This window comes from Moschus berezovskii, chromosome 17 (assembly GCF_049115385.1).
Source record: "Moschus berezovskii isolate FMDL1 chromosome 17, NW_MosBer_1.0, whole genome shotgun sequence".
NCBI lineage: Eukaryota > Metazoa > Chordata > Mammalia > Artiodactyla > Moschidae > Moschus > Moschus berezovskii.
The window spans coordinates 44,753,555-44,778,191 of record NC_142476.1 but is presented as its reverse complement, the minus strand read 5'-3'; the positions used below and the strand labels follow the sequence as shown (position 1 = coordinate 44,778,191).

The 24,637-nt window shown below is 48.7% G+C and overlaps 1 protein-coding gene across 1 annotated transcript in view; it reads left to right on the top strand.

Moving 5' to 3' along the window:
* NPHP4 (nephrocystin 4) overlaps positions 1–24,637 on the top strand; it is a 139,556-nt gene that overhangs the window by 5,202 nt on the left and 109,717 nt on the right. Inside the window, exons 3-6 of the mRNA XM_055419433.2 lie at positions 1,086–1,254; positions 9,491–9,643; positions 19,783–19,955; positions 21,028–21,092. Coding sequence (XP_055275408.2) covers positions 1,120–1,254; positions 9,491–9,643; positions 19,783–19,955; positions 21,028–21,092 — 526 coding nt within the window. The 5' untranslated portion in view covers positions 1,086–1,119. The remainder of the gene's footprint in view (positions 1–1,085; positions 1,255–9,490; positions 9,644–19,782; positions 19,956–21,027; positions 21,093–24,637) is intronic.

Sequence of the window (24,637 nt, the reverse complement as noted above, 5' to 3'; positions counted from 1 at the left end):
CATAAAATCCATAATTTGCACAGCCTCCCCGGGGACTTTATTAAGCAAAGCAGCTGGACTCTGTGCTGTGAGGGGTGAAGAGCACAGGGTGGTTGGTGGGCTTTGGTTGCCGTTGTCTCAGGAGGTGATGAGGCCCTAGTAGCTTCACCCACCATTGCCTTGGCACTATCAGCACAAATGCCAACCCAGTGAAAGACTCAGGTGGCATCTGGAGGTTATGAAAATAGCTCTGAGCCTCTGGAGTCCTTGACCACCTCCGGGAACCTTGGGGGGTTTGTGGACTGCATTTAGAGACCTGCTGTCTTAGAAGACCAAACCCACTGCCCTTTCTCTTTGCTGGCCATTTTAGGAGAATTTGGCCTCTTATGAAGGCCAAAGGCTTAAGATTCTGTTTCAGCTGAAGACAGTCTCAAGAAGGTTCAGATCCTTGTCTGCAAGAAGGCAGATAAAATCTTGATTGAGCCAGGTTGCCAAGATACCCCGAACACTCAGTCTGTCCCCACCTGGCTCCACCAGCAGGACTGTCTGTGGCTCAGCTGTCCTGGGTGCCAGACTCCAGGGTTCCCTTGAGTCAGGGCTCTCGTGGTGACATCTGGACCGCTGGCCTTGCTCCCACGCTGCCTACCTTTTTGTATGTGTCTCGAGGTGGCCACTCCTGTGGTGTCCCCTTGGCAGCTCCGAGCTGATGGCCTCTCTGCTCTGAAGGCCCCAGAGGGGAGTGTTCTTGCAACAGAACCAACAGAAGCTTTGAGCTCACATCTTATTGGCTCTGAGTGGGTCATGCCCCCCAGGCCCCTCTAAGAGCCCCAGTTCCCAAGGTCTGGTGCCCTTGTGCAGGGCTCCACCTCCACAGCTGGACAGAGCACGTAGCTGTCCCTAAACCAGTCACTGAGGCTGGGGTAGGCGTGCTCTGATTGGCCCGGGGAAGGCAGCATGGATGCCAGTTCTTGGCTGCAGTGGGGGTTGGGGAGGTCACAGAGTGTGGGTCGCAGGGGTGGTGGTTCCCCTGGTATTAGTGGGAGGTTCTCTAAGCGCTGGGGCCCTCATAACTCCCTTATTTATTTGAACACCAATGGTGCAGGTAGTCCCAGAGGCCCCAGGGACCTGGGGACCGGCAGAATGCATGACTGGCACAGGATCTTTGACCAAAACCTGCTGGTCCCTCCGCACCCACAGAGAGCACGCCAGCCTCTGAAGGAATCGACAGCGTTTCAGTGTGTCCTGAAATGGCTCGATGGCCCGCTAATTAAGCAGGTAAAGAAACCGACTCTTTAATGTCAAATGCTTGCTGTCACCGCTCTGAGCTGAGACAGTATCGATTTTCATGTGTTTATCTGAATCTTTCACTGCGCTCATCACCCTGGGCGGTGGCAGCATTTGGAGGCAAAGTGGCCCATCAGCAAAGAGGGTATGTGATTCAGCGACTCGGTCAGCACTTTTGACCCTGACTCAAGGCTTCTTGCTGCCTACAGTGGAGCAATCCAAAAACCCGGGTAATTCAATTTCCTGAATTATTTCCTGGCCAGGTTGTTTGCAAGGGCTGGCCTTGTATGTGGCTCAGCATGGCCTGGCGTTTAGAACTGCAGGGGTGGAGCTCTGGGCATCCTGGGAGATGTGAGGTGGAGGTATCACCGCCTTTGCACACTCAGGCCCTCGCCCTGGAGCCTTGTGTCCATCTCTTCCCTCAGCTGCCAGGGAACCTGCTGGAGAAGCTGGTGTTTATGTGCCTCCACAGAACACCCATGTGATCGTACCGTCCTGGAGAGGACCAGGGTCCTGGGGGAATGCACAGGAAGGATCCGTGCCTGCCACTCTGAGCATGCGGCTTGTGGGGTTTGGCTTGGCAAGATCATATCTTCTTCCTCTGCAGCTGGCAGAGCAATTCTCCTTGCATTCAGAGTTGTCTGAGAACTAGGTCTGAGAATAACCTACTATTGTTAAATCTCTCACATCCTACATCATCACTTCAAACCCTGTGACTGAGCACCTGCTGTGTGCTTGCTACCGTGTAGATACTGCGGTGATTACTGCTCTTACAGCTTTTCTTGTTTTATTTTTTGGCCACACTTCATGCCATATAGGATCCTAATTCCCCAACCAGGGATCGAACCCATGCTCACTGCATTGGAAGCGCAGAGGCTTAACCACTGGACTGCCAGGGACATCCCCACCAACTTTACTTCTTGAAGCTTTACTTGTATTGGTTCACTTCATCCTCACAACAGCCCTACGAAGTAGGTAGCATCATTACCCCCGTTTTATAGAAGAGGAAGCAACACGAGTGACGTGGAGTCAGACGCTTAGGGTAACACAGCTCCAACTGGCCAGCTGGGACTCCAAGCTAGGGAGACCAGCTCCAGCAGCTCTGCCTCCAGGGGTTCACGAGATAGTAGACAGCAGTTGCCTCTTTCCTAGGAATTTTACAAAGGAAATTTCTTTTATTTTCGTATTTTACTTTATTAATGCATTTTAACTTGTTTTTGAAAAGGTAATTCCCATAGTTCAAAATTCAAGGGGGCACACAGGGTAAGTGTATTGTCCTATGGCTGTCTCATCCTGGATATAGCCAGTATTAATCTGTTTTCTGTACAACTTTTCAGACATTCTAAGCAACCACAACAAATAAATATGCTTGTATATTTCTTTTTTTTTTTTGGCATGAATGGTAGCTTATTGTTATATTCTATATCTTAAAAAATATTCTTAACAGTATGTATTATACATTGGTAAATGTGAATCATTTTTACTTCCTTCCCAAAGATAAAGTCAATACTTTCATGAAAGTCACATAATTGGGTTTCCATTCAGGGATTTCTGGGAAAGAAAGGATCAAAATGAGACTCTTTGAAAAACAAAATAAGCAAAAAACAACTCCCCCGCCGTATGTGTTATAGACTGTTCGTGTCATTTCATGAAGAATTTCTTATTCTTCCTTAAGACAGCATAGCTTTTCCTAGATGAATGACCTGTCATCCATTCATCACGTCCTTCCTTAAAATGACCACCTGTTTCGACTCCAGGTGTTTGCTTTTACAGACATTATGATAATGGATAATGTCATTGAAATAATTTTTAAATATGTACACTGTCTGTAGAATAGAGTCATACATTAAAAGCTAACATTTAAAACCCACTTATAAGTTGTTTGTTAAAAAATCACAGTTTAAACATGAAGACATTAAATATATGTCTTCAAACCATATGTATGAAAGGAAAAGAATGGAAAAAAAGATACCTATGTAAACTCTAAGCATTAGAAAGCTTTGTGGCTGTGCTAATTTCAGACAAAGTAGAGTTCAAGGTGAAGCGTATCACCAGAGATAAAGGGACATCTCATACTGACAGTGACAGTCAGGAAGATGCGACGGTCCTAAATGTGTGTGCACCTGTGATGGGAGCCCCCAAAGTCACCCCCAGGTTTGGTGATTGACTAGGAGGAGTTGACATGACTCAGCACGTAGTCATCTTCAAAGGAAAGATTTGTTTTGGTGAAAAAATAGAGTAAGATCAGCCAAGGGAAAGGCATACGGAAGGCAATGGGTATGAACTCTCAGGGTCCTCTGCCATGGGATTCCCACAAGATATACTCCAGCAACGAGCTGGGACAATACCTGTGACATCCTGCCAACCAAGGAAGCTTGTCAGAGACTCAGTGCCAACAGGTTTTAAAAAAACCTCAGGGCTTTTTGGGAACTGGTCATGTAGACACACTCTGCCTAGCTTGTAGTAGGATTCCAGAGTTCCAGAAGGAAAGCAAGTGATCAGCATAAATCACTTTGTACAAGAAGTTTAGTACTAGTAAGCCATTCCAATCCATTAGGGTGGTGGTGAAGTCTGTGTCCCCAGACTGCAAACTCCAGCCAAGGGCCAGACCTGTAAGCCAGCATTTTAAAGACTAACTGGCCTGCTATTATATCTCGTTTGTACCCAGCACCCAGTAGCACAGCTTTCAAACCTGTAAAGCAAAGTTTGTAGAACCAAAGGGAACTGCATTTAGATTTACCTTTATAATTGGAAGCTTTTAACTCTCTCAATAAGTGATAGAACAAATAGACTCCCCCCACCCCCTCCCAAAAAAAAACCCATCATTAGAGTGTGAAAGATCTAAACACCACCAACCAGCTTGACTGAATTGTCATTGTGAAAACGCTATACCCAACAAATAAAATACACCTTCTCAAGTGCCTGTGGAACATTTACAGAGATAGATAATATGCTTGGTCATGAAAATAAATTCCAGTAAATTTAAAAGGATTGAAATTATGAAGAATATGTTCACTGACCAATATGTTATTAAATTAAAAAATCAATAAGATAACCAGAAAATCCCCAAATAGTAGAAAATTAAACAACACTCTTCTCACTAGTAACCCTTGGGTCAAAGAATTCAGAGAGATTAGAAAGTAATTGGAACTAAGTGGTATAAGAATATATCAAGATTTGTGGGATGCAGTTAATGCAGTCCTTTGAGGGAAACTTGCAAGTTTATATAGCTACATTAGAAAAGAAGAAAAATGCAGTCATACCTCATTTTATTATGCTTTGCAGATACTGTATTTTTTTTCCCCCACAAATTGAAGGTTTTTGACAACTCTGTATGGAGAAAGTCCATCAGTGCCATTTTCCCAGCATTTGCTTATTTTATTTCTCTGTCACATTTTGGTAATCTTGCAATATTTCAGGCTTTTTCATTATTATTATCTGTGTTATGGTGACCTGTCATCAATGATCTATGATGACTCACTGAAGGCTCAGATGATAGTTGGTATTTTTTAGCAATAAATTGTTTTAAAATTAAAGTATGTACATTGTTTTCTTAGACACAATGCTGCTGTACACTTATTAGATTACAGTATAGTATAAACATAATTTTATATGCACTGGGAAAGAAAAAAATCCATGTGACTCACTTTATTAAGATACTCGCTTTATTGCAGTGGTCTGGGACTGAACCCTCCATCTCTGAGGTCTGCCTGTGTAAAATCAACAATCTCTGCTTTCTCCTTAAGAATCTAGACCAAAGGAATAGATTAAAACCAAAGAAAAGAGAAGAAGGAAATAGGAAATATATGGGCAGAAATCAATAAATGACAAATAATAAGAAAATCAGTAAAGCTAGAAGTTGGTTCTTTGAAAAGATTAATTATATTGATAAACCCGTGGCAAGACTGATCATGAGAAGAGAGAAGAGACACAGATTATCAGTATTAGGAGAGGGAGAAGGGGCATCACCACATATCCTACAGACATTAAAAATAATCAAGGGACATTATGAGTAACTTATGTGCCAATATAAATAACTTAGATGAAATGGATAAAATTCTTGAAAAGCACAATTTACCAAAAGTGACACCAGAAGAAACAGAAAATCTAAATAGCCCTATATGTTTTTTCTTTGTTCATTTTTTTCTTAATTTATTTTTAATTGAAGGATAATTACAATATTGTGTTTGTTTCTGCCATACATCAACATGGGTCCGCCACAGTATACATATGTCCCCTCCCTCTTGAACCTCCCTCTCACCTCCCACCCCATCTCATCCCTCTGGGTTTGAGTTCCTTGAGTCATACAGCAAATTCCCACTTATAGATCCATATTTATTGAAGAAATTGAATTCATAATTAAAAAGTTTCCGAACTTAGATGACTTCACTGTTGAATTTAATAAAATATTAAAGGAAGAAATAATACCGATGTAGACCAACACTCAGAAAATAGAGGAGGAGGGAATTGTTCTCAGGTTTTATTTTGAGGCCGTTATAACCTTGATACGCAAACTGGACAAGGACATGAAAAGTATGGATTGCCATCTCTTAAGAATGTTAACACAAAATTCCTTAATATGTTAGGGCATCAGATCCAGCAGTGTATACAGAAGGTAGGACATCATGGTGGGGTTTATCACAGGAATGCAAAGTTGGTTTTACACACAAAAATCAGCCAAAATTAAAAGATCCAGTAGGGAAAAAGTCAAAAGTTCAGTTTAGAGGATCTTATAGATTTGTACAGTTTTAGTTATTTTGAGAATTGATAGCTTTAGATGATAACAAACTTCCCTGTAAAAGGCGTTGGCTAAAAATATTGCATACTAATTTTGAACTCAAGTCACTAATTAGTCATTTTGGTATGTTTTTCTTATTCTTTATTTACCTTTTTGGTTTAGTTTAATTTTACCATGAATGTTGATTACTGGGTTGGCCCAAAAGTTCATTCAAGTTTTCCCATAATTACAGAAAAACCCAAACAAACTTTTGGTTCAACCCAATTCTTTCCTTTGGAATGGCTATTTCACTTGGTATTTACTATGTGTTTGGAGCTGTGCAGGGACATGAGGGTGACACCCCCACCCCAACTCTGTCTTCACAGAGCTCTCTGTCCAGCATGAGGAGACAGCTAGAAACTTACCCAAGTAGAGCTGAGCACAAAGTCTCAGAGAGGCAGAGGGGGTGGTCGGGGTGTGGAGGCTGGGAGAAGACCCAGCCCCCGGGTGATCTGGCTGCTGGTCACCTCCCTGAGAGCGTGGTGAGGGGGCTGAGGGGGCTGACGGTGGTGCCCTGCGTGGTGAGGCCCAGGCCCCCGGGAGGTGTGCACACGGAGCCCCCCCACCCCCTTGCATGGTCTGGTCCCGGTCCTGAGGATACAGCAGGAAGAGAATATTCCAGGCTCGCATCCCTTCCGCCCCAGAGCTGAGACCGGCCGCCAGCGTGTAAACAGACAACTTAGAAGCATGGGAGATACTGATATAAAGCGGGGTCAGAGGAGGAGGGTCTGGATGGTGGGGGTCAGGGAAGGCCTCCCTGGTCAGGACCTCATGGGAATGAGGGGGCGCGCTCAGTAAGGGGGCTCCAGGGGGGCGGGGAGCAGAGCGAGGAACAGTGCTGGGGGGGAGGAACGAGGGTCTGGGCTCAAGATCCCCCCAGACCTGTTGGCACACTCCCCACCTCCACACACGACACCACTCCTCTGCCAGCTGCTCCCGTTTGCTGGGACTCACCTGCTGGACCCGGGAGGCTGGGCGGGCAGGCGGCCACCAGCCAGCCCTCCCTGTTTCTCTTCCCCTCATTTTCCACACCCCGCCATCACCAGGGCCCTCGGCATGTGCCCTCTCCTCACCCCAACTCCTCACGTCCTCCCCCTGCGATCCCATCCCCACGTGGAGCTGAAGTGGTTTTCTTTCTCCTTTGTTGAGGTATAACTGACCAAGCTGTAGGACACTTGGAGTGCCCAGCATGATGATCTGACATCCACATAAACTGCGAATGGATCCCACCCCCGCTTTAGTTAACACATGCTTCATTCATCTCACGTTGGACTGATTTCTGTGGAATCCCAAATCAGGTGGTGTCACTGCCTCTCCGGCTCTTTCCCTGACCTGTCATCCTGTTTGGAGTAGAAGTGGCCTGCGAGGGTGGCTCCTGCCCCTTCTCTGATTAAACACAATCCCATTCTGTTTTATTACATTTTTTTTTTTTTTTAGTATTTAAAAAAACTTTAGCCACTGTGTGCTGCATGTGGGATCTTAGTTCCCTGATCAGGGATCGATCCAGTTCCCTCAGGCTTGGAAGCTCAGAGTCTTAACCACTGGACCACCAGAGAAGTCACTGGGTGCTCTGTTTTGAAACACACTTTGGCTTTTGTTTTTAGTCAGGTGTGGTGGGGACAGCAGTGCAGGGGACGATTGCCACTGAGAAGATAGTTTCTTCCTCTGGCTCCCCAGGGGAGGGGACGCACATCCCCGAAGGGTCCCACTGGGAAGCAATTGGGTTGGTGGGGAGGCAGCAGGGTGAGAGGAGAGCTGGGGCAAAAGCCTGTATCATGGTTTTTGTGGGGAGGGATGGGCAAGGCCGGGTAAGCAGCTGCACACACTTGGGACTGGCCAGTTTGAGTTAGTTCATTGGCCTCTGGGGTGGAGGGACTGGTTGCCTGGCTCTGGTTCTGGGATTGTTGGGGTGGGAGGATATTGTCTCCTGGAGTGTGAGCCAGACGAGGGCAAGTGGGGTGTGGACTGGAAAGCAGGTCGTTTTTTATCACTGGGAAATAGCTGGCCCTAGGCAGGACAGTCTCTTCCCATCAGGGAGGCCCCAGATGCCAGAGCACTAGGAACACTAAGAACCCAGAAAGTGAGAGCAGTTAGTTAATGTAAATACACATACATGGACATGAGTTTGAGCAAACTCCGGGGGATAGTGAAGGACAGGGGAGCCTGGCATGCTGCAGTCCCTGGGGTCACAAAGAGTCGGACATGACTTAGCAACTGAAAAACATCAAAAATAACATACATGGCTTCCCAAAAGGAGATGTGGGAAGATTCCTGGGTCGGGAATCCAAACCCACTCCAGTATTCTTGCCTGGGAAACCCTGTGGACGGAGGAGCCTGGTGGGCTATGGTCCATAGGGTTGTAAGAGTCAGGTATGATTTAGTGACTAACGACAACAAAAAAGATACATGTAGTCAGGATGATTTTCCTGAGCACCCAGCTCTCTCCACCCAGAGCTTCCTTCTGCCTGATTTATTCTCCCAGGGTTCCCATCCACCCCATCCTGCCCCCTTAGTTCTCTGTTTAGATATCATCTTTCTGAGCCCCTTCCCTGGCTGTCTTCTTCAAAGAGCCAACTGACCCATCTTCCCCTGCTCCCAGTTTCATTGTCTTCACATGAGCCCCAGGGATGCAGGTTTTGTGTGTTTTGTTCCCTGTTGCGTTTCCAGTGCCTGGAACAGTGTCTGGCACAGAGTGGACACATAAAATAGATGCTTAAATAACATTTATTAAATGATTGCGGGAAAGGAAAGCAGAATTCCTGGTCCTGGGTAGACACTAAGAGCTGCCCCCTTGCCAAGTGCGCCGGTGGTAACAGCACTGAAGACCCAGACAGAACCCTCTGTAGGTGGTACCACTGGGCATGGGGAGGCCTATATAGTCTCTGGTGCCTTGTCAGCATCTGTGGTTCTCAAAGACTGGCTTTTCTTTTATTTATACCCTAATCCCAACCCACCCAAATAATTCTGACAAGCTGAGGATTTAGAGTTTGTGGTTATATTGGGAATGATTTGGATGTAAATGGTAAAACAAATAACTCCTCTCCACCCCACTCCCCAAAAAAAACCCAAGTAAAATAGCCTAAGGAAAGATAATTTGTTAACTCACTTAAAGACAAACCTATCGTTAGCATAAGCTTCAGGTGTGGCTTGATCCAGGATCTCACGTGGCATCACCTGAACTTGTTCTTCCTTGGTTCCACATGTTGTCATGGGTGTCTGTCTCCACAGCTTTGGCTTCTTGTGTGCCTTGCTGGTTCTGGGTGGGACTCCAGCCTCTGACTGGCCAAGGGAGGGCCATGGAGAGAGGTCGTCCCTTGGAAGGAAGGGCCTGATACCTAAACCAAGGGGATGGATGCTGAGTGGCTCAGTTTCCCCCAAATGGTCCATCAGCATCTGTGGGGAGGCTCTCAACCTTGAGGATCCTTCAAGGCCATCCCTGTTGTCTCCTAGGGGGTGCTGGAGTTGCTTTCAGAGGTGGGCTGCCACCTGCGTGTGTCTCTCTTCGATGTCACCTATCGGCACTTCTTCGGGAGGACGTGGAAGAGCTCATCAAGGCCTGCAGAGCCGCTGAGCAGGCAGCCAGCCAGGATCGTCTTCAATGAGGTGGGTGCAGTTGCTGGCAGGTGTGCAGGTTCCACCCAGACCTGGGGGTGCCGCCAGTGCACCCCAGACTCCAGGAATGCCCCGAGCAGCAGGCCGAGCTCCCACAAAGCTCGTCCTGGCAGCCAGCATCTGCTTCCAGATGGAAACCTGTGTGGCAGCCACGTGCCCTGAGTGGATGAAGGCAGGGGACAGGTGTTGGGGGGCAGCATATGTGTGGGTCTCGTCACCTTCATGGAAACTTTCAGCTTTGGCAACAAAGTTAGGAAATTATTGATCTCATCAGATTTCCTCAGTTTTCCTCCTCGTTCACTTCCCCCTTCTTTTTCTTTCTCTTTAGTTTAGGATTTTTTTTTTTAAGATGAGCAAATTGAGACTTTGAAGTGAGGTGCCTTGCCCAGGTAGAAGGTGGGAGGGCCTGGAGCCCCTGCCTCTGTCTGCAGACTGGGTGGTTGCGTTGGCATTGGTTGGTGACATGGTCTTGCCCATGCAGCAACCCTGTGTCTGGCTGCCCTGCAGATAGGGTGTCCCATCCTTGTTCAGTTGCACCAAATCCTGCCATGGGGCCAGGTGCCAAGGCGATGGTGCTGGGTGGATGGGATGGGTGTTTCTCATCTCGGACAACTTACAGCCTGCTGGGGTGACACACCCAGGCGGGCGGCAGCAAGCGTAGGCGTGGTGAGTTCTCGGAGGAGACTGACAGCGCTGCCCTGGGGACGAAGGGGAGACACGAGCAGTTGGTGAAGGAGGGCCTCTGGGAGCTGAGCCTATGGGGTGGAGGGAACGAGCCCAGGATAAGTGGAGTGGCAGAAGCTGTGTCCCGGGGTGAGTGGTGGGAGTGCGGCCAAGGGTAGTCTTGGTGGGTAGCTAGCTGGGAGGGGCCTTCCTGAGACAACGGGGTTTTCCTCAAGAGTTGGAGGTGTCCCAGCGGTCTTCTTCCCAGCTGCTCCTTCAAGCTGCACCTGAACGCAGTGGGTCCTGCAGGGAACAGTGTTGGAGGGTCGGTGTTGCATTGATTTTGTCCTCTGCGCAGCGTCAGGAAAGCCCAGTAGGTGACAGTACAGTGAGTAACGGAGATGGTGGCGGTGGCCACAGCCGTCCTGGGGAAGGCCTGCGTATGTAATCAAACCAAGCGAGCCGTCCTGTTTGTGGGGGATGGTCCTGCCTAGTCATGAAGCCACCAGGCTTCTCTGCACTTGGCTGTCACCCACAGTCAGGATGCTGTGTGCAGTGTGGGTTGATGTTACTGGTCCTTACTGAACATGCAGGAGAGGGGGATGCTGCTCCCAAAGGTTCAGGAAAATTAGATATGGCCATGGGGACGTGTGTCCTGGGGACCAGAACTGTGACTAGTGTGTTCCGGCCGTCAGACGGCCCATGCTGAACCCCTCAGTCTGGTGTCTGAATCGAGAGAGAGGCTGTGTGTTATAAACCACATGTGACTGCGGGTGGCTGTTTAGGGTGCTGTCCCAGCTCCTGCCCTGAGTCATCTTTGTGCCTCTCTCTTGGGGAGAGCAGTTGGGGGTTGCTGAGGCCTGGCATGAGTGTGGTGGTCCCAATGTTGCTGGGAGCCTGGCTGGGGTGCCATCTTCCAGGGCTGGGCTGTTTGGATCCTCTTTCTCGAGTGGACAGTGATGCCCTGGAAAGCCTGGCTTGCTGACAGATATACTATGGTGACTGTGTCCTTTCCTAGGGAGTCACCACGGGATGGTTGGCTCCCAGCTTCTTGGGGAGGTTTCAGACCCACCGTTTACTTCTGGAGGTCTGTATGTATGTCTCTGTCTTGAAGAGCAGTTGGCAGGTCAGAGGCCGTGACTGACAGACATCTTGACCACAGTGATTGTTCTCAAGCCTTGTTTTAACCCTGGCGTTGGAGGGGCCCTGCAGGCTTTGTTAAAAGTGCTGCTGTGTCGAGGGGATGGTGATCCCCTGAGATCAGCAGAGGAGCACTCTGCCACCACTGGGGTCCCAAGATGAACCTTCCCCATGGCTTTCCTTGTAGCCGCGGTCACCGCCAAGACAGGCCACGTGCGGAGGGCCTGCTGTCTCCCCGACCAGCTCGGTGGCTGAGAGCCCTGCAGAGTAGAAGGTGCGTTGTAAGAAACGGCCTTCAGAGCTGCTGCTCCACCTTTTGGGCTCATCAAGGGCTCAGCATCCATGCCCGAGAGGATTCTCAGGTGTCCCCCCATTCTGGGAGCTGTGGGTCGAGGCCCTTTCAGCTCAGTTCATGTCTGGTCTGAGGTGTGGGAGCTGAATGTCGTTCAGTCATTTGGGCTCTGCTCAGCGGGGCGTGGGGACTAGGGCCATATGTTAGGGAAGACCAGTCTTTAACATTTTCAGAAGAATCTGCACCCTTCAGTTACTGATCTCAGCGAGGCTGGTTCTGGGGAACAGAGCAGTTTTGGTTGGGAGGGGATGCCAAGGCCCCAGAACAAGGCCAGAGCTGTGTTCAGGTGCTATGCCCCAGGCGGGCAGCAGAGGCCAGTGCTGCCCCAGGAATGGTTCATCCTGATGGGCCTCTTGGCAGCATCCTCCCCACCAGCACTGTCCTCTCGTTCGTGATGTTCAGAGTTTAGTGAGCTACAGAGAATCCCCTTTGCCGTGTGTGTGTGTGTGTGTGTATGCATGGATGTACATATGCATATGAAATGTGGAGCATTCCCGGGGTGGCCTGGATATGCGGAGAGTCTGGTTATGGGGTTGTGTCATCTGAGCAAAGCTCTGTGTACACACCTATGGGAATAGAGAGAAACACAATTTGCCTTTTTTAGAGGTGATTCTGAAATTTGGTGAAGATCTTTTTCTGATTTTACTAATTGCCTGGGCTTTTCTGGTTCTACCCATTGGTTGTGGCTCAGGGGTGATGTGATGGAGGTTACCAGCGGCCAGTAGCAGGGGCCCCTCTGGAAATTGATGTGGTCGTCTGGCCTCTGTGTAGACTCATGAATCAACCATGTGGGCTCTGGGTTTTGATTGAGTTGTCCTTGTAATACACAGCCCTGAAAGAAGATGCTATTTCATTACTTTGCAAACAATGTCCTGTAGGAAAGACCAAGGACGAAAGGAGTCCTGCCTTGAGCCTAGCCGGGTGTTTCTTTCCTGGAGTGATGAATTCCTCATACCCCTCTCATCCCAGCCTCCCTGCTCTGCCTGGTGGACCACAGGGCACCAGCTCCAGGCCTCTCAACTCTGAGCTCAGAACTCTGTGTTCTCCTTCGCGGCTGCCCTCGGTGGAGAGAAATCACCCTTCACTTGCGCTAAGACGGTCCATCATTCTTTCAGCCTCTCAAAAGATATCTTTAAAAAATAATCTGAGAGGCCAAAGCACCATGCAGTTCCTGCACTTTCTTTCTGAGATGGACATAATTCTCCCTTAAATTCTTTCCTTAACTAACCATGCTCAGCCTGCAGTGACAGGCTCATTTTTCCTCCTTTATTTATTTTACTTGAGCCACTGGGTAGGAATCCTAGTGGTTTTTCACAGGCAGCCAGAACCCAGATCAGGGGATGATACCTCCAGGGACCGTCTCAGCCCCAGGTGTGGCTGGAGTCTCAGCTGGCTCACTGGCCTCCTGGGACACAGGGAACTGGTCTGCTCCCTCTTCCCATCGCCAAGGCTGGGAGAAACGGGCTCCTGAATGTTCTTGTTTGTCAGAGTAGTGAGAGGGAAGTGCGTGCTCATGCTCAGTCATGTCTAACTCTTTGCAATCTCATGAACTGTATGTAGCCTGCCAGGCTCCTCTGTCCATGGAATTCTCCAGGCAAGAATACTAGAGTGGGTTGCCGTGCCCTTCTCCAGGGGATCTACCCTACTCAGGGATCGAACCCAGGTTTCCCGCATTGCAGGCGGATTCTTTACCAGCTGAGCCCCAGGGAAGCCCAAGAATACTGGAGTGGGTAGCCTATCCCTTCTTATGTCCCCTGCACTGCAGGTGAATTCTTAACCTGAGACAGGGAGGTGACTCTCCTTTAAAAGTGGAGGCTATCCATAAGAAAGAACAAAACAATGCCATTTGACACAATGTGAATGAACGTAGAGATGATCATATGGAGTGAAGTAAGTCATAACGAGAAAGACAAATACCATATGATATCACTTACATGTGGAACCTAAAATATGGCACAAGTGAACATATCTATGAAACAGAAACAGACTCACAGACATAGAGAACAGACTTGTGGTTGCCAAGGGGTGTGTGGGGGGCTGGGGGAGGGAAGGATTGGGAGTTTGGGGTTAGCAGATTCAAACTGGTTTATATTTATAGCATAGGAAGCTATTGATATATTCAATATCATGTGATAAACCATCATGGAAACGAATATAAAAAAGAATATACCATCTGATGCAAAGAGCCGACTCATTGGAAAAGACCCTGATCCTGGGAAAGATTGAGGGCAGGAGGAGAAGAGGGCAGCAGAGGATGAGATGGTTGGATGGCATCACTGACTCGATGGACATGAGTTTGAGCAAACTCCAAGAGATGGTGAAGGATAGAGGAGCCTGGTCTGCTGCAGTCCATGGGGTCGCAGAGAGTCCAACATGACTTAGTGACTGAACAGCAGCAACAATATGTGTCTAACTGAATCACTTTGCTATACTGTAGATATTAACAGAACATCTGTAAATCAACTCTACTTCAATAAAATTCAAAAACAAGTAGATGCTGTCAAGGAATGTCAGTGTATCCAAGTGCAACTCCAGGAGGCTCTGCCCAGTGATTTGGTTAATCGCCAGGTTCCTGAACATGTCCTCCCCTCTTCTTACCCACTCTCATGTTCCAGGAGCTGCTCCTGATGTAAACCATTTGCAAAGCAGGAATCCAGCATGGCTCCGGGCACTGTCTCTGCCAAGAGCACCTGTTCTTAGCCGTGTCACCTAGGAGGGTTTCTTTCCTGTCTGGCTCAACAGAAACAACTCCTGGGGACCCTGAGCCAGAAATGGGGGCGGGTATAGAGGTGAGTGAAGGGATAGAAGGAGAAATGATATCTCTCCATGATGTTTCCATAGGGATTTAGTTGTTTGGTGATTGAACAGGTCTACCATGTGGGCTTCCCATGTGGCGCTAGTGGTAAAGAATCTGCCTGCCATTACATGAGACTTAAGAGCTGAAGGTTTGATCCCTGGGTCTGGAAGATCCCCTGGAGGAGGGCATGTCACCCCACTCCAGTATTCTTGCCAGGAGAATCCCATGGCAGAGGATCCTGGTGGGCTACAGTCCATGGGGTTGCAGAGTTGGTCACGACTGAGCATCTGAGCATGTAGACATACATGTGGGGACCAGAGAAAGCTTCGAATTTGTCAGCTTCTGAGTGTTCATCACAGTCTCCTGGGGCTGTTTTTGCTTCAGGTTGTACCTGGGTTTGCTGTTTCTGCATAAGCCCAGCCATCCTTCTCCAGGTGGGAGCAGGACTGGCTGTGGCCAGGGGCGTGGGATCTGACGTAAGGGGGATACGCGCTGAGTCCTGCTCCATCCTTACTCCTGTGGGGTCGTGGGCCAGTTGTTTAAACTCTTGACTCTGAATTCATCATCTGTGCCTGATGGACAGCAGTGTCTACCTCCTAAGGGTCCGGAGTGTAAGCAGTGGGTTCTTCCCAGACAGGTGCCCAGGGAGCAGTAGCGGCTCACTCAGCAAACACCGGCTGGGGGTCCACTGTGTGCCAGGTTATGTTAGAACCTGGACATGCCCAGATGGGCGAGATGGTGTGTGGTCCTTTCAGCCATGGTTGGGTATGCACTGTCACTGTAGATGGGAGCTTGTCAACCCTGGCTCCACAGACGCTTTGAGTCGGGGGTGGGGGGCGCTGTCTCCAGAGCTGTGTTCTTTTCCTGCGAATAATGGTGGGTCCCACCCTGGATGAGTGGAAGCTTCTGACTGGAATTAGAGATTTTGCATCTCCTGGAGGAGAGTTTTGCTCAGTGGATTCACTGTGCTTGGAGTGGTCAGTCTTGTGGCCGGTCATGTGCAGCAAACTGTTCTGTGCCTCCAGTGGAAGGCTGAGCTGATAGAGGCTGCGGATGGATATGTGGTGTATTTACTTTCCTGAAGCTACCCTACTAAAGGTTTACTAAAGAAAATTGTTTGGTGGGGCTTCCCTGGTGGTCCAGTGATTAGGACACCATGTATCCACAGGTTCGATCCCTGGTTGGGGAACTGAGGTCCCGCAGACTGCATGATGAGGTCCAAGAAGAGGAAAACAAAATTGTTTGGAAGGTACTAGTTTAATTTCTGCGCCTCTCTCCCCTACCTTGTCCTCAGCCTGGGACGGAAGAGCGTGTGTCACCTAGGGCAGGTTGAGCGGCTGTGTAGCCATGGACGAAGCCTCTATACAAACGCCCGTCTTCATCTGAGGCCCAATTTCGATTCTGTCACGTGTGTGAAAAATGGACCCTCAGGCCCGAGGCAAAATGTCGGCGTTTTTGAAGATGAAGGCATCAAGAGAGGAGCATTTCTGTGATTTATTAACCAGTTTATCCTGTCAGGGGGACACCTTGTCAAGGGCGGATGAGTGAGCTGTGGTGTGGGGTGACCAGAGCCCCACTCTCCTGTGTCCCACTGCTTCTCTTTCAGTAATTGGACGGGCTTGACTTCAACTTTTAATCCCGCGGTGGCAGCTGATGCATCTCCAGGCATCCTGCATGGTTGCTGCCAGGCATCCTGACCCTGGAGGCCTTGGTTTTTAAAAATATTTCTTTACTTGGTTGCATTGGGTCTTAGATGCATCATGTGGGGTCTTTCGATGTGGTGCATGGGCTCAGTAGTTGCAGTGAGCAGACTTAGTCGCTCTGTGGCATGTGGAACTGGATTTTCAGTTCTCTGACCAGGGATCGGATACGTGTCCCCTGAATTGGAAGGAGGATCCTTTACCACTGGACCACCAGGGAAGTTCCTGGAGGGCTTGTTTGCAGAATTGGTTGATCGTGCTTGGGATGTTTGACCAAACCCACAGGGGTGGGTGGGGGTAGGGGGCCTGGGTTCTAGGTGACTTGGCTCCTCTGGGGATCCCTGGCTGGGTTCCTGAAGGGTTGAAGCCACAGAGTTGGGTGGTTCATCCCCAGGGCTTTTACTTGCATAGAACTTCTGAGCTGGGTGGCCCTGGGCAGGGTGTGCATTTTCTACCTGCCTAAGCTGACTCTTGAGAAGTCCCTTGGACTTCAAGGGGATCAAACCAGTCAGTCCTAAGGGAAATCAGCCCTGAATATTCATTGGAAGGACTGATGCTGAAGCTGAAGTTCCAATACTTTGTCCACCTGATGCGAAGAGCCAACTCATTGGAAAAGACCCTGATGCTGGGAAAGATTGAGGGCAGAAGAAGAAGGTGGCAACGAGGATGAGATGATTGGATGGCATCATGGACTCAGTGGACATGGGTTTGAGCAAAGTCTGGGAGATAGTGAAGGAAAGGGAAGCCTGGCGTGTTATAGTCTATGGGGTCACAAAGAGTTGGACATGATTTAGCGACTGAACAACAACAAATTAACCTTTACCTTTGAACTTCTTGAGGGCTAGATCATGTTTCTAGGTTCCTTAGAAATTCTTTTTTTTTTTTGATGTGGACCATTTTTTTAGAAGTCTTTATTGGATTTGTTCCAATATTGATTCTGTTTTGTGTTTTGTTTTGTTTGGCTGAGAGACACATGGGACCTTAGCCCTCTGACCAGGGATCAAACCCTCGCCCCTTTCATTGGAAAGTGAAGTCTTAACCACTGGATCACCAGAGAAGTCCCTAGAGTTTCTTTAGTATGCGCGGTGCGCTCACTGGAGAGGCAGTAAATCGTGTTTGGAAAAGCATTAGTCCTTACCCATTAGTGTTGAGGGCATGAGGCACTCAGACCCTTGTGTTGCCTTGTAAAATGCTACGCTTCCAAGGCCGACCCTGCTGGTGAAAGTGGAGTCTCTGGGACAGACCAGAGTGGGGCTCTGTGGTTAGTTTGGTCTCAGAATAATTGTTTGCAGCGGTAAAGGAAAGGGAGAGGCAACAGCCATGAATTGGTATGTGAAAGTCGCTTAGTTGTGTCTGACTCTTTGCAACCCCATGGACTATACAATCCATGGAATTCTCTAGGCCAGAATACTGGAGTGGGTAGCTGTTCCCTTCTCTAGGGGATCTTCCCAACCCAGGGATCAAACCTAGGTCTGCACTGCTGCTGCTGCTACTGCTGCTACTGCTGCTAAGTCACTTCAGTTGTGTCCGACTCTATGTGACCCCATAGACGGAAGCCCACCAGGCTCCCCCGTCCCTGGGATTCTCAAGGCAAGAACACTGGAGTGGGTTGCCATTTCCTTCTCCAATGTGTGAAAGTGAAGTCGCTGAGTCGTGTCCGACCCATAGCGACTAGGTCTGCACTGCAGGCAGATGCTTTACCAGCTGAGCCACCAGGGAAGCCCAATTGGTACCTGGGACATGCCCAAAGTAGCTGGTCCTACCGCCTCCGGGCAGAGGATTTCAAGGTGACCTCTAAGCTGGAGGATTATGGCCCCTCTGCATCAGAGCTGACGATGTTTGTTTCACTGCCAAGAAGAAAAGTGGGTAGTGTCCATAAAACCGATATGCACAGGTGTAAATGTGGGAGGTGAGATAATGACAGACTTGACTTTACGGTGAGGCTTTTTAAAACAGTACTCAAGTCTTGGAAACGGAAACATAATTCTCTCTTGGTCCAACCACCTGTCAGCTGTAAGTGGTCATTATTTCATCATTTTGCAATAAAAGATAATAGAATAGCGATTTATATCTCATGGCTGATGTTTTAATGTGTCTCTCTGTTATCCTGGGCTGACAGTCTGTGATTACAGTAAACGTTTTCTTGGTGACACCGTGGTAATGACTCGATAATGGGGGATTATTCCAAGTTTAAATCACATTGCCGCAGCCCGGCCCGGCCCGGCCCTGTGTTGGGGGGTGGTCTTTGTGCTCAGTTGGTGACCCTACCACCTGGGGGTCACCAACAAGGACGCTGGATTCCAGGGACCCCTTGAGGACAGAGCCTCAGTTCAGCACTGACCTGGGCTCTCGGGACGCTTGTTCCCTGAAGCTTCTCAAACCCAGTTAGTGCCTCTGTTTCTATCATCTGTGTCTACAACGTTTGTTAGTTTTAGATGAGAGTGACTGCATTGGATTCAGGAGACTGGAAACAGTGGCAGAAGGAAGGTGTTTCTCTTCCCACGTGGGCTTGTGTGTCTCAGCGACAGGAGCTGGGTTTGACCCATCTGTGTCATCTTTCTCACTCCGCACCCCATGGAGACGCTACAAGCGGGAAACCTTTTAGTAGCAATTTGAGTATCCTCTGCTTGGCTTGGACCCCCGCCTCACCAAACCTTGTCTTAAATATTCTCAAGGCTATATTTGTTATAAACAAAGGTATTTTGTTGTCGTTCAGTCACTAAGTCGTCATGTCTGACTGTCTGCGACCCTGTGGACTGTAGCACACCAGGCTTCCCTGTCCTTCACTATCTCTTGGAGTTTGCTCAAACTCATGTCCATTGAGTCGGTGATGCTGTCCAACCATCTCATTCTGGATTGGGGATGACAGAACAAAATCCTCAAGAAATCCCAGGATATTGCTTAGTTAAAACAGAATTCATTCAGATGCAGCCTCATGGTATTTCCACAGGAAACAGGGATTAGAGTCAGTATTGGTGAGTTGTGATTGAAGTTTGGCAGAGGGCGTTGCATGAAAAGGCTCTGTGGACGTGTGGGTAATGTAGGTGGCTCAGCAGATGTGTGGGTTTGGTGGGCAGTTCACTGGATGCATGGGTGCCACAGGGTACTTACATCTTTGAGCTCATGGTCCTGGCAGATGACAGGGTGCATGGCTGCGCCAACCCCTTTCCTCTCCAGAGGCACTGATGTCTTCTGGCATCTTTTGTGGATGAAAAACTCCCAGAGAAGAAGCAAGCAGTCTTACATGCAGATGCTGGGTGTCCTGGAAGGAGGAGCTGTGACCCCAGTGTCTGTCTCCGAGGGGGTTCCTTCCTGGCCCCTTCTCCTCTCTGGTGCCTGGGAGGGATGCTGTTCCCCACATGGTGTGTTTGTGGCATCGACATGAGAACGGCGGAGGGTGAGGAGGGAGCGCGCCTGCGTCCCTGAGCTTCCTTCTTGCAGGTCGAGAGCGTTCACTCTGTCCACTTCTCTTTGGCAGCCCTTGTATTTTCACACGTCCTTGAACCACCCTCATGTTGTGGCCGTGGTGGAGGTGGTCGTTGAAGGCAGGAGACGAGACGGGACCCTCCAGACTCTGTCCTGTGGGTTTGGAATTCTTCAGATCTTCAGCCACAAGCCGGAATCTCCAACTTCCACCTCCCAGGACAAACGGTATCCACCTCGTCTTCTCAGTCGTTGGGGTTCCCAGCGTCTTTTCTATTGCTCGTCCACAATAGGAAGCTCTGCATTTGTCAGTTTGTGTATGTTTATCTCAGTCTCCTGGGGATGTTTTTGCTTCAGGTTGTAACCGTGTTTGCTGTTGCTGTGTAAGCCCAGCTGCTCTTTACCAGGTGGGAGCAGGACTGGCTTTGGCCAGGGGGGTGGGATCTGACGTAAGGGGGATATGGGCTGAGTCCTGCTCCATCCTTACTCCTGTGGGGTCGTGGGCCAGCTGTTTAAACTGTTGACTCTGAGTTCATCATCTGTGCCTGATGGACAGCAGTGTCCACCTCCTAAGGGTCCGGAGTGTAAGCAGTGGGTTCTTCCTAGACAAGCGCCCAGGGAGCAGTAGCGGCTCACTCAGCAAACACTGGCTGGGGGTCCACTATGTACCAGGCAGGCTCTGTTATGTTAGGACCTGAACGTGCCCAGATGGACGAGACGGTGTGTGGTCATTTTAGCCATGGTGGGGTTTGCATTGTCACTGTAGATGGGGGCTTATCTACCCTTTCTCCATGGACACTTTGGGCTAGGTATGCCTTTGTTACGGGGCCATCCTGAACAATGTATGGTCTCACAGCCCACGAGATGCCAGTAGCCCCCTCCCTGCCCAGCTGTGACAGCTGAAAACATCTCCAAAGTTTGCCAGTTGTCCTGATAGGGCAAAATCCTCCCTGGTTGGGAACCACCACTCTAGACACACAGCCGTAGAAGCCCCACAAATGTTGTTTCAAATCTTGGGGTGTTTCAGGCACAAGCTGCTCCCCAGGCATTGTTTCCAGTGCCCTTGCTCAGGCTGTGTTCGGACCATGCGGTGTGTACTCTGGACGAACTTGCCCACCAGCGCTGTGGGCTCATGGAGCTGATACTGTGCTCAGGCGTCTCTGTTCCCTGCAGAGGGTGGTGGAAGCTCCCAGAGGGGTGGAGTGGAGGTCCCCACAGGCCTTCCTTTTGAGAAGCATAGCTGGGGTCCTGTGACTGAATGCAAGGTGCTGATGTGTGGCTCACGTGTCTTGTTTTGCAGGCTGAGATTGTACCATGGGAGCCCGCGAGCCCTTCTCCACCCGCTCCTTCAGGACCCCATAGAACGTAAGACACAAGGCCTGGCCGGGCCTCCATCATGTCACCTGCTCATCATGTCACTTCCCTGAGTATTAGGGCATCACCAGCTTAGCTCAGGTGTTAATAGATCTGAGAAACGTGTAACGTGGGCTTGGAGTCTGACTTAATTTAAAGACCTGGGAACTTCCCTGGTGGCCCAGTGGTTGGGACTCTGTGCTCCCACTGCAGCAGCTGAAGGTTTCATCTCTGATCAGGGAACTGGGATCCTGTGTGCTGAGCAGTGCAGACAAAAAGTAAAAAAAAAAATGAAAATTTAAAGATCTGAGACACATGAACGTGAAGGGAGCACACAGCTTTGTGAGGATGACCCTGTGGGGTCCACCTGGAGGGAGGGCTGCTGGCCCCCTGGACTCTGGGTAGCAGCTTTGCCCCCATGTGAGTAGTTGCTGTCTGTCATGGTCACTGGCTGTCCCTGGAAGCCTCTGACCAGAAAGTGCATGGGTCGTCTCCAACATAGCAAGGTGTCCAGTGGTGCCAATGACAGCGATGTCCTGCAGGAATGCCTACTCTGTGTGGGCTCAGCGCCGAGTGGCCGCCTTAGGGCAGAGTGGGCTTCCTGCCTGCCTCTGTGGCTTCTCCTGCCGAGTAGCCCAGGTGCCCCTGGGAGAGACGTGAGGCCCCCGCTGGCTGCTGGCTGAGTGGAGGGTGGACGGAGGGGTGCCCGGTGAAGCAGGAGGATGGGCAGATAGGCCATTTCAGGGGCCTGGTGTGGGGCTCTTTTCTGACCTGGGGGATGTGAACAGGGTTCTAGCGGTGGAGGCGGATCTGTTTGGGGGGAGTTGGGGGGGCAGTGACTTTCTGTCTCTGAGATATTGCCTGGATTCCATGGTGGGAACTTGGTGTCTGCCTTCCAGCCTGTGTGAAACCCTGAGCCTACTTCCACTCCCTGAATTTGGTGAAAATCTCATGATAGATGAACAGTTAGTCAGAAACTTAGCTTTAATGATAAAGACTGGCTTTTAGTGTTAGTTGCTCAGTTGTGTCTGACTTTGCGACCCCATGGACTATAGCCTGCCAGGCTTCTCTGTCCATGGAATTCTCCAGGTAAGAATACTGGAGTGGGTCATTTCAGTTCAGTTCAGTTGCTCAGTCATGTCTGACTCTTTGCAACCCTGTGGACTGCAGCACACTAAACTTCCCTGTCCATTACTAACTCCCGGAGCTTGCTCAAACTCATGTCCATTGAGTCGGTGATGCTATCCAGCTATCTCGTCCTCTGTCATCCCCTTCTCCTCCCACCTTCAATCTTTCCCAGCATCAGAGTTTTTTCCAATGAGTCAGTTCTTTGCGTCAGGTGGCCAAAGTATTGGAGTTTTAGCTTCAGCATCAGTCCTTCCAATGAATATTCAGGACTGATATCCTTTAGGATGGACTGGTTTGATCTCCTTGCAGTCTAAGGGACTCTCAAGAGTCTTCTCCAACACCACAGTTCAAAAGGATCAATTCTTTGGCACTCAGCTTTCTTTATAGTCCAACTCTCACATCCATACATGACTGCTGGAAAAACCATAGCTTTGACTAGATGGATCTTGTTGGTAAAGTAATGTCTCTGCTTTTTAATAAGCTGTCAAGGTTGGTCATAGCTTTTCTTCCAAGGAGCAAGCGTCTTTTAATTTCATGGCTGCAGTCACCATCTGCAGTGATTTTGGAACCCAAGAAAATAGTCTGTCACTGTTTCCATTGTTTCCCCATCTATTTGCCATGAAATGATGGGACCAGATGCCATGATCTTAGTTTTTTTAATGTTGAGTTTTAAGCCAGATTTTTCACTCTCCTCTTTCACTTTCATCAAGAGTCTCTTTAGTTCTTCTTTGCTTTCTGCCATAAGGTTGGTGTCATCTGCATATCTGAGGTTATTGATATTTCTCCTGGCAATCTTGATTCCATCTTGTGCTTTGTCCAGCCATGCATTTCTCATGACATACTCTGCATATAAGTTAAATAAGCAGCGATCATTTTATAAGAAATAGAGGAAAACAACAGAATGGGAAAGACTAGAGATCTCTTCAAGAAAATTAGAGCTACCAAGGGAACATTTCATGCAAAGATGGGCTTGATAAAGGACAGAAATGGTATGGACCTAACAGAAGCAGAAGATATTAAGAAGAGGTGGCAAGAATACACAGAAGAACTGTACAAAAAAGATCTTCATGACCCAGATAATCACAATGGTGTGATCACTCCCATAGAGCCAGACATCCTGGAATGTGAAGTCAAGTGGGCCTTAGAAAGCATCACTGCGAACAAAGCTAGTGGAGGTGATGGAATTCCAGTTGAGCTATTTCAAATTCTGAAAGATGATGCTGAGAAAGTGCTGCACTCAATATGCCAACAAATTTGGAAAACTCAGCAGTGGCCACAGGACTGGAAAAGGTCAGTTTCATTTCAATCCCAAAGAAAGGCAATGCCAAAGAATGCTCAAACTACCGCACAATTGTACTCATCTCACACACTAGTAAAGTCATGCTCAAAATTCTCCAAGCCAGGCTTGAGCAATACGTGAACTGTGAACTTCCAGATGTTCAAGCTGGTTTTAGAAAAGGCAGAGGAACCAGAGATCAAGCTGCCAACATCCACTGGATCATGGAAAAAGCAAGAGAGTTCCAGAAAAACATCTATTTCTGCCTTATTGACTATGCCAAAGCCTTTGACTATGTGGATCATAGTAAACTGTGGAAAATTCTGAAAGAGATGGGAATCCCAGACCACCTGACCTGCCTCTTGAGAAACCTGTATGCAGGTCAGGAAGCAACAGTTAGAACTGGACATGGAACAACAGACTGGTTCCAAATAGGAAAAGGAGTACGTCAAGGCTGTATATTGTCACCCTGCTTATTTAACTTATATGTAGAGTACGTCATGAGGAACGCTGGGCTGGAAGACGCACAAGCTAAAATCAAGATTGCCGGGAGAAATATCAATAACCTCAGATACGCAGATGACACCACCCTCATGGCAGAAAGTGCCTCTTGATGAAAGTGAAAGAGGAGAGTGAAAAAGTTGGCTTAAAGCTCAACATTCAGAAAACTAAGATCATGGCATCTGGTCCCATCACTTCATGGGAAATAGATGGAAAAACAGTGGAAACAGTGTCAGACTATTTTTTTGAGCTCCAAAATCACTGCAGATGCTGATTGCAGACATGAAATTAAAACATGCTTCCTCCTTGGAAGGAAAGTTATGACCAACCTAGGTAGCATATTAAAGCAGAGTTATTACTTTGCCAGCAAAGGTCCATCTAGTCAAGGCTATGGTTTTTCCAGTAGTCATGTATGGATGTGAGAGTTGGACTGTGAAGAAAGCTGAGTGCCGAAGAACTGATGCTTTTGAACTGTGTTGTTGGAGAAGACTCTTGAGAGTCCCTTGGACTGCAAGGAGATCAAATCAGTCCATCATAAAGGAGATCAGTCCTGGGTGTTCATTGGAAGGACTGATGCTGAGGCTGAAACTCCAATACTTTGGCCACCTCATGCAAAGAGTCGACTCACTAGAAAAGACCCTGATGCTGGGAG